Here is a 10,364-nt window from a genome sequence, read left to right on the forward strand (position 1 = left end):
GGGAACTCCATGGGGTACAATGAAAAAATTAAGAAGTCAGTAACCACAGAGTTTGCTGGCAAGAGCGGCCAACTGTTCTGGTGATGGTCTTGCCAACGTGGACTTTTTCTGTGGTTGTGTACCCCATTGGGTGACTGGGGTGGCGGCTGCGGCCTGATTCACATCGTGGTGCCCAGTGGGATATACTGGTGCTGCAGTGGAAGGTGCAAAAGTATCCACGGAGTGGGGAGGTGTAAGTAAACCATGGTGCTCTGCAGGGTAATGGTTATGTGACAGGTTGCACATATTGTTGTTTTACTATCCCTCCTCACTCCATAGATACTTTACCCTCCCTTCCCCCCATGATCATGTGAACAGGGCCTTTATGTAATGATAATAAACCATTTGAGTTAATTTAAAAGTTAATCTGACTGAGAAGGTAGTTTAGCGGAAAGCCTAATATCCACATAAAGAGAAATATCACCATGTTTCTGAACTGCTGCGGCATCTTTAATATAGTCATTATGCCATAAGAGGTATGACCATTGCACTTTCTATGAAGAAGGGCATTTTTTAAAAAAAGTAAATGTAAAAGAACATCACATGCAGAAGGAACATGTGAAACATGCAAAGATTACAGAGAAAATACATTTGTACCCATGAGCCACATAGGTTACATGCAAAGATTATAATATGGAAGGTAAACTACAGTTTAACTCTTGCAGAGGCCTATTAGAATACAATATTACCCACCAGTCCAAACTAGTTAATGCAGTGTTGAAAACTTTCAACTATATAGCAGGGTAGTCTAAACTTTTAGAGTAAAGGAAGGAATAAGGAAAAGGAAAATTATAGCTACCTATTCCAAGCAGAGATCTGAAGAACAAGCTTAGACGTAGAATGGAGAAGATCTCTCTCAGGGTCCAATATATAAGGCTCAGAAAGTCCAGATAGGAAAATTAATCCAGGTTGAAAGTGACGACAATGAATGTTGAAAATGAAAAAGGCAGTGAAACATAAACCTTATCAGTAAGAAAATAGAGGGGGAAATTGAATCAAGTTGCTCAGAAGCTAGGCGTCTAGAAATCCCCATAGTTATACGCAATTTATATTGAAGATATAGGAAAAGGAAAGGAGAGTTTGGGGTGATCTGAGGCCTTGCAGAGTGACTGAAGTATGCCTAATACCACTGGCACAGCTGGATGATATTTTTAAAAGCTATTCTATTTTGCTTATTTTCTTTATTTTCTTACATTGTTGTAACCAATTACACAAGTTAATCAAGGAGGTCTTACTGAGCAAACAGAATCTACAAGTTCATTGTTGATTTAAAACTATTACCTTTCTCCTAAAAACAAAACAGATAAATTTGTTTATCCACTGCTCCCATACTTTCTCTTGGCAAATAAAAAGCAAAGCTAATTTTAACTCCCTGCTGCTGTCTTGCTTCCTGGCTGACTGTGCTTACTGGCCTGGCAAAAAGCAAAAGTTAATTCATCCATCTCCCAAAGCACAATGGATGCCCCATTTAGGCAAAGCAGCGGGAAAACTGAAGTCTGTTCTGTTCTACCTGTCCTATTCTATTCCTGTAAGAAATCAATGGCAAAACTCATATTGAATTTAAATGAGAAAGATTGAAGCCCTCATGTATTGTGTAGCCACCAATTTAAAATACAGTTCCATGTTACTTGTACAAATAAAGGTCGAAAATACCTTCAGTTCATTGCAGCCATTGAACAGCTTGCTATATCATATCATGTGAAAATTCTCTTTAGAATTTCAGAATTGTTGAATAAGAATCAATGCTCCAGCTTTTATGTAATTGGAGTGATTCATAGCACAATCCTATTCATGTCCCCTAATTCCCACTGAGCTTAATGGGATTTATTCTCAGGTAAATTTGCATGGGATTGCAATGCCAACCACAGGATTTCTCCTGATTCCACTGGAGCTATTTATGAGGATAGTGGTACCTGTCTTAGAGTATGAGTTTATGTGTTAATAAGGAAATATGCTCTTCATGCCACTTGTGTGTTAGATATCTTCTGTGATATGCAGGACGTGTAGCCTAAAGAACTGGGTTGTAAGTTAAACAAAAGCTTTAGGAAACAGATGTTGTGGATTACAGCTCAGTTCTACAAAGCACAGCAATTCCTTGGCAGGGGTCCACAAATTCTGGCTGGCCTTGGTAGCTAAGCATTTTCTCTATTAGCCAGTTGTGACTCCAATCCTGCAACCATATGGTATACATTTTCAATGCTGATATCAGTTTCATCAGTATTGAATGTAGTTATAATTCAGGTTTTTATCTAGTTTATTGGAGCCACAGATAATGTGAATCAGAAAAATAAGAGTTAAATGAAAATCAGGGGGTGGGTTATTCTAAACTTAATAAAATCAAAAGGATTTCAACAACCTTCCTAGAATTTGCACATGCCAGAAAGAAATATATATTTCATATACCCTGAAAATTTTAGGAAAATTGGTGAAAGATTGAGGGTGAAGGGGGGGGGGGAGAAAAGAAAAATCTCTCAGTCACACAAACGTGTTTGTTGGCAAGTGTTTGTGCCCGTCATGTTTAAAAACACTATAGGCCCCATAAACTCTGGAAATTACACATTTCCCCCTTTTGTATTAACGGTGACTGCAATTAACATGGAAGGAGGAAATACGCAATTTCCCGAGCCTTGGGAAATCGCATGTGTGTGTCGGTGCCCCTTCCCCCCGTGCCAATGGGGGACTTAAAATCCCTATTAACACAAGATACAAAGTACATGGGTGCAAAATCTGTAAAAAAAGGAAAGGAACCTCTCGTGCAAGCACTGAGTCATTACTGACTCTTGGAGGGACGCCAGCTTTTGCTGATGTTTTCTTGGCAGGCCTTATAGCGGGGTGGTTTGCCGTTGCCTTCCCCGGTTGTTATTACCTTTCCCCCAGCTAACTGGGTACTCTTTTTACTGACCTCGGGAGGATGGAAGGCTGAGTCGACCCGAGCCGGTTGCCTGAAACCAGCTTCCGCTGGGATCGAACTCAGGCCGTGGAGTTTCAGCTGCAGAAACTGCTGCTTTACTGCTCTGCGCCACATGAGGCACCTAAATCATGTAGTAAAAGCTTATTTTTTAGATTTCGCTTAGGGAAGAAGCTAAGATGTATATTTTCTGCATATTTTTCCACATTTCGCTATGTGATACTGATTTTTGATTGCTCATACCTCTATTGAGGTGTAAAACAATAGTACACATACACGTACACATACATAAGAACATAAGAAGAGCCCTGCTGGATCAGACCAACGATCCATCTAGTCCAGCACTCTGTTCACACAGTGGCCAACCAGCCATCAGCCAGGGAGCAACAAGGCAGGACATAGTGCAACAGCACCCTCCCACCCATGTTCCCCAGCAACTGGTGCACACAGGCTTACTGCCTCGAATATTGGAGAAAGCACACAATCATCAGGGCTAGTAGCCATTGATAGCATTTGCCTCCAGGAATTTATCCAAACCCCCTTTAAAGCCATCCAGAGTGGTGCCCATCACTACACCTTGTAGTAGTGAGTTCCATAATTTAACAATGTACTGTGTAAAGAAGTACTTCCTTTTATTTGTCCTGAATCTCCCACCAATCAGCTTCATGGGATGACCTCGGGTTCTAATATTTTGAGAGGGGGGGGGAAATGCCTCCCTATCCACATTCTCCACACCATGCATCATTTTGTACACCTCTATCATGTCTCCCCTTAGCCTCCTTTTTCCCAAGCTAGACAATCCCAGTTGATGTAACCTTCCCTCATAGGGTAGATGCTTCAGCCCCTTCATCATTTTAGTTGCCCTTTTCTGCACTTTTTCCAGCTCTATAATATCCTTTTTTAGGTGTGGTGACCAGAACTGTACACAGTATTCTAAGTGTGGTCGCACCATAGATTTGTATAAGGGCAGTATGATACTGGCTGTTTTATTCTCATAATAAATAAATAAATTCCTTTTCTTATAATGCCTAACCTAGAGTTTGCCTTCTTTACAACGGCCGCACACCGGGTTGACATTTTCACTGAGCTGCCCACCACAATTCCAAGATCTCCTTCTTGTTCGGTCACCGCTAGCTCAGGTCCCATTAGGTTATACTTGAAGTTGTTTTTATTTTTGGGGGGCCCCAATGTGCATCACCTTACACTTGCTTACATTGAACCGCATCTACCATTTGGATGCCCACTCTCCCAGCTTGGAAAGATCCCTTTCCCTTTGTGTTTTAACAATCTTAAATAATTTTGTGTCGTCGGCAAATTTGGCCACTTCACTGCTCATTCTTAATTCCAGATCATTTATGAACAAGTTGAAAAGAATTCGTCCCAATACTGATCTCTGTGGGACCCCACTATTTACTTCCCTCCATTGGGAAAACTGAGCATTTATTCCTACTCTCTGCTTTCTGTTTTCTAACCAGTTACTGATCCATAAGAGGACCTCTCCTCTTATTCCATGACTGCTAAGTTTGTTCAGGAGTCTTTGGTGGGGGACTTTATCAAAAACCTTTTGGAAGTCCAAAGAAACAATGTCCACTGGATCACCCCTGATTACATGTTTGTTGACCCTCTCAAAGTAGATTAGTTATTATTATTATTTATTTATATAGCACCATCAATGTACATGGTGCTGTACAGAGTAAAACAGTAAATAGCAAGACCCTGCCGCATAGGCTTACATTCTAATAAAATCATAATAAAACAATAAGGAGGGGAAGAGAATGCAAACAGGCAAAGGGTAGGGTAAACAGGCACTGGGTAGGGTAAAACTAACAGTATAAAGTCAGAACAAAATCAAGTTTCAAAAGCTTTAGGAAAAAGAAAAGTTTTTAGCTGAGCTTTAAAAGCTGTGGTTGAACTTGTAGTTCTCAAATGTTCTGGAAGAGTGTTCCAGGCATAAGGGGCAGCAGAAGAAAATGGACGAAGCCGAGCAAGGGAAGTAGAGACCCTTGGGCAGGCGAGAAACATGGCATCAGAGGAGCGAAGAGCACGAGCGGGGCAATAGTGTGAGATGAGAGAGGAGAGATAGGAAGGAGACAGAACTTGCCTTTCATCTGTCAGCACAGTTCCTTTCAATTACATGAACCTTTAAAGAGCTAGGTTCTATTCTATATATGATCCAAGTAAAATAATTGGACATGATGGCTGTTGGTAATGAGTAGTGGGGTTTTTGCCAGGGGTGGGTGGGTGGGTTTATACTTAAATAGTGTAAAACAAGGGTGCACAACCTTTTTGGCTCCAAGGGTCACATTTATTTATTTATTTATTTATTTATTGCATTTATATACCGCCCCATAGCTGAAGCTCTCTGGGCGGTTTTCATAAGATAAAACATTTAAAAACAATATACAAAAATTAAAAACCACAAAAACATGCAACATTACTCTTTGCACAGATCTTTCAGATGCTTTACCAAATCATTTTTCCGGTGGTAGCTTTTTCCACAGCGGGGACACTGGAAGGGCTTCTCCCTGGTGTGGACACACTGGGGTATGAGGAGCTCCAGCTCCATCCACAACTGCTTCCTGCACTCGAGGCACGTTGGCTGATCTCCGGTGTGGACTTCCTCGTGTCTCTGGCACCTCCGGTACTCCCAGTAGCTTTCCCCACAGTACCTACACTTGAACGGTTTCTCGCCCATGTGGGTTTTCTGATGGGACTGGAGGCTGCACTTGGTGGTGAACTTTCTCCCACACTCGACATAGGAAAAGGGCTCCTCACCTGGGGTCTGCTGGGGTGGAGCGGGGCTGGAAGCCACACACACACACATATAATTCTTACCAATTTGATCCTTTTACCACCAAATGCACAAAGCACAGCTCACTTCTTTGCGTGTCTACTCCAATGTAAAACCCAGTGCTACCATTTTCAGGCATATGCAAAGCACAGCTCGATTCTAAAATTTAAAAGTTGAAATATCTTTGAATTGTTCTCTCCAGTCACTGATGAGAGGGAACAAGGGGGGTTCCCCTGCTTACTGCTGAAGAACTCCCCCCTTTCTTTGGTCTTTCTGAGGTCCCCCTTTCTGATCAGCTGGGCTGTGGGAAGAAGTGGATGGGGGGGGGCACAAAATCCACTGCTGAGCATCACTTGTGACCCACAAGTTGTGCACTGCTGGTGTGGAATAGTCGAAACTGTGTAATATTCAAATGTGAGAAGGTGCCAAAACAACTCAACAAATGTGAAGTATTGTGCATAAAATAAAAGAGATGAAAATGAAAGAGAACGATTCTATGACAGTACTTTTCGTTATTCCAAAATGTTGAAGAGTAGGTTGTGATTCTACTGGTCTGTTAAGGACTAGCAAAAATAAAAAGCAAACAAACGACTACCATGTTTAACCACTCCCAAAGGCAACAACCACCCCATTTTTAGACCTGTCAGCCATGGACTATAAAGGCTAACAATGCTTTTCTGGCATGAGTTGTCATAGGCAAACTTACTTCTCAGATGCAGTTTTACAAACTGCATCACTGGAACTCTCTGCTTTCAAAGTTGAAGAGGGCAGGTAAACAAGCAGCAAAGGGATGGAGACAATCTTTCAATTTCAATTTTTCAGTTTCTCATTTTATTTATTTATTTATTGCATTTTTATACCGCCCAATAGCCAAAGCAGCCTGGGCAGTTCACAAAAATTTAAACCATTCATAGTATAAAACAAACAGTATAAAAACATGATATAAAATACAATATAAAAGCACAATCAGGATAAAATCAGCAGCAGTGCAGCAATACAAATTCAAAATACAAATTTAAAACAGCAAAGTTAAAATTGAATTTATAGACTGTTAAAATGCTGAGAGAATAAAAAGGTCTTCACCTGGTGTCTGAAAGCATATAGTGTAGATGCCAGACAAATCTCCTTAGGGAGCTCATTCCATCCTCCAGTTCATTCCACATCAAGTTGAAATTTTTTCTTTAAGTCTGCATGGAAATTTGTATGTGTTTTTGCATGGATATACATTTCTATATAAACCTTTGTCTAATATAGCAAGCAATTTTCTCTTATAAAATGCTTTTTGTATGTTTCACTAATATACACATTTTTGTCTGCATATTCTTGATTTTTGTATTTTCCTTTTTCTCAGATAACTTTAGTGCAAAAAGTACAAAATCTGAAATCTAGTTCACATACTGATTCTGCAAGTGTGCATTTGAGAAGTCCATATTAATGTGCAAACTGAATGAAATCCTCCCCCTTCTTTAAGCCCCAGGGCCAGGAGGCTGCAAGAATTTTTGCAATGGGCCTGTTAGCAGTGGGGCCATGGGCTTTGGCAGCTGCTCAGCCATGCTGATACAGGCCTAGATGTTCATTGCAATCCGATGCAGACTTACACTGGAGTGAGCTGCATTGAACTCAGTGGGACTTCCTGTTGAGTAAGCACAGGATCAGGCTGTAAAACGCTTTAAGCATTTGCTTTCAAATAACTGCTACTATTTTAAGATACTTGTTTTGAATTGTTAGTCCCATCAAAGAAAGTGAAAAATATCCAGCCTTGCCCTATGCAATTGCTTCCCTTGCTTTATTGATTTAGGTCCAGCAGTTTGAAATGTTAGAACCTGAAGTATTTCCTCAAGTCTGACTGACTGACTGACTGACTGACTCTCTCTCTCTCTGTCTCTCACACACACACACACACACACACACACACACACACACACACACACTTCACTTTAGTCTTAAATGCCCCTTCCCCTCCTCCTTGCTTTTAGATTAGAATCCCCCCTATCTCTGATTAGCAAAGGTCATTGTTCCCACCCCTTACTCACATCAATGTTTACTTCTGAGTAAATTGCCAAGCTTTACAATGACCAGATGCAAAAGAAGGCAGGGCTCTTGTGAAGAAGAGGGGATTTCAACAGGTGTTACTTTCATGACAAGCGACACCTGCTGATATTCTTTCTTCTACACAACTATTGTGTAGAATAGTCTTTTGCACCTGGCCACCGTTCCCAAATGCCTGCACCTCTCCAGTTTGGGAACTTATGCTACTCACTCAAACAACTTTAAAGGCTGCCTGAGGCTCATGAGTTTTTATCAACTCATTCACCCTAGTCAGAGCGGAGGAAAAAGACTCTCACCAGAGCCATGAGAGGCAGTCATCATGGTGTTCTTTGTGAGTGGGTTCTGGAATCTAGCTCAGAAGATTGAGTAAGAAGGTGTTAGTTCAAGGGCACAGTTATGCTCTCACACTGTAGTTGTGTAGATAGTTGTCGTTTCTGTGAGCAAAACTAATGAAAAGAAAAGAAAGGAGGACTCTATGCCAATAACTGATATAGAGCATCCAAGTCACTTACAAAAGTGATTATAATAAATTAAGTATTACCATTTTACACCAATTATCCATAGATTCATAGATCACTCATAAGTACAGTCAAAGAAGGTGATCAGTGAAAAGAAATTAATATATTTCCTCATTATCATTGCTATAGGTCATGGAACGAAAGGAGTGTTTGAGCTTCTGTCAGGATGGCGCCGAACCAGAGAAAATTTGCCATTCAAAGACAGAGTTGCAGATGCCTACTCCGATGTAATGGTCTCCTACACAATGACAAGCTCTTTGTACTTCATAGCCTTTGGCATGGGTGCCAGTCCTTTCACGAACATTGAGGCTGTGAAACTCTTCTGCCAGAATATGTGCATCTCGATCCTGTTGAACTACTTCTATATCTTCTCCTTCTTTGGCTCCTGTCTGGTCTTTGCTGGGCAGTTGGAGCAGAATCGTTACCACAGTATCTTCTGCTGTAAAATCCCCTCTGCAGAATACCTGGAAAGGAAGCCTGTTTGGTTCCAAACCATGATGAGTGATGGCCACCAACACTCTTCACATCACGAGACTGATCCATACCAGAACCATTTTATCCAACATTTTCTACGGGAGCATTATAATGAATGGATTACCAACATCTATGTTAAGCCATTTGTGGTGATACTGTATCTCATTTATGCTTCTTTCTCTTTTATGGGCTGTTTGCAGATCAGTGATGGGGCCAATATTATCAATCTTCTTTCCAGCAATTCTCCAAGTGTGTCCTATGCTCTCATTCAACAGAAGTACTTCAGCAATTACAGTCCAGTGATAGGGTTCTACATCTACGAGCCTCTCGAGTACTGGAATGGCACTGTACAAGATGACTTAAAGAAACTGAGTGAAGGCTTTAACACCTTGTCCTGGCTTCAACAATATTATCAATATCTGAGAGCTGGAAACATTAGCACCACCAATCAAAGTGACTTCCTTAGCATCCTCCAAAATTCCTTTTTAAGAAAGCCAGAATTCCAGCACTTCAAAAATGACATCATTTTCTCCAAGGCTGGAAATGTGAATAGCATAATTGCTTCCCGCATGTATCTTGTGGCTAGGACTAGTGAAAAAACACAAAGAGATGTTATAGAGTTACTGGAAAAACTAAGACCGCTGTCTCTGAAACAGAGCATCAAGTTCATAGTATTCAACCCTACCTTTGTCTTCATGGACCAATACAGCCTATCAGTAACTATGCCTGTCTTGATTTCAGGCTTTGGCATCTTGCTGGTGTTGTTACTTACCTTTTTCCTGGTTATTCATCCTCTGGGGAACTTCTGGTTAATACTTACTGTCACTTCAATAGAGTTGGGTGTCCTGGGCTTGATGACTTTATGGAATGTAGACATGGATTGCATTTCTATACTGTGCCTTATTTACACTTTGAATTTCTCCATAGATCACTGTGCACCCTTGCTTTACACATTTGTACTAGCGTCTGAGCACACCCGAACTCAGTGTATAAAAAGTTCACTTCAAGAACATGGAACAGCCATTTTGCAAAACGTTACTTCTTTTCTTATTGGGTTGGTCCCTCTCCTTTTTGTGCCTTCAAACTTGACCTTCACACTGTTCAAATGCTTGCTGCTCACTGGCAGTTGCACACTCCTGCACTGTTTTGTCATTTTACCCGTCTTCCTAACATTTTTCCCACCCTCCAAAAAGCACCACAAGAAAAAGAAACGGGCCAAGCGAAAGGAGCGGGAAGAAATAGAATGCATAGAAATTCAAGAGAATCCTGATCATGTGACGGCCGTCTGAATGTCACACGAACATATGTGGGTTTTTTATTACTAAAACAAAAAAAGTTACACAGAGCTGCAGGGAAAGTAGAGTAAAGATCACCGCTGCTTGTGCTAGCCCACGTGAAAGAAGACAAAGGGAGCCCAAGAAAGGAGTATTTATGACACATGGAGGTGAAAGTGTTGTTAAAATAATAACCATTAAAAAGAAAAAATGTGGGGGGGGGAACACTCCATACTGTTCCCCCCTTTAATCCCATCACTTCCCCAAGGGAAATGTGTACTGGCAGTTTTATCAAAAAGAACATTTACCAG

General features: G+C 41.0%; 1 protein-coding gene across 2 annotated transcripts in view; it reads left to right on the forward strand.

The window, feature by feature from the left end:
- The window catches only part of PTCHD4 (patched domain containing 4), a 109,027-nt gene extending 98,959 nt beyond the window's left edge, over positions 1-10,068 (forward strand). For both annotated transcript variants that reach the window (XM_063115908.1, XM_063115909.1), the window contains exon 3: positions 8,435-10,068. In XM_063115908.1, coding sequence (XP_062971978.1) covers positions 8,435-10,068 — 1,634 coding nt within the window. The remainder of the gene's footprint in view (positions 1-8,434) is intronic.
- The last annotated feature ends 296 nt before the right edge of the window (positions 10,069-10,364 follow it).

Source organism: Elgaria multicarinata, chromosome 2, assembly GCF_023053635.1.
Source record: "Elgaria multicarinata webbii isolate HBS135686 ecotype San Diego chromosome 2, rElgMul1.1.pri, whole genome shotgun sequence".
Classification (NCBI taxonomy): Eukaryota; Metazoa; Chordata; class Lepidosauria; order Squamata; family Anguidae; genus Elgaria; species Elgaria multicarinata.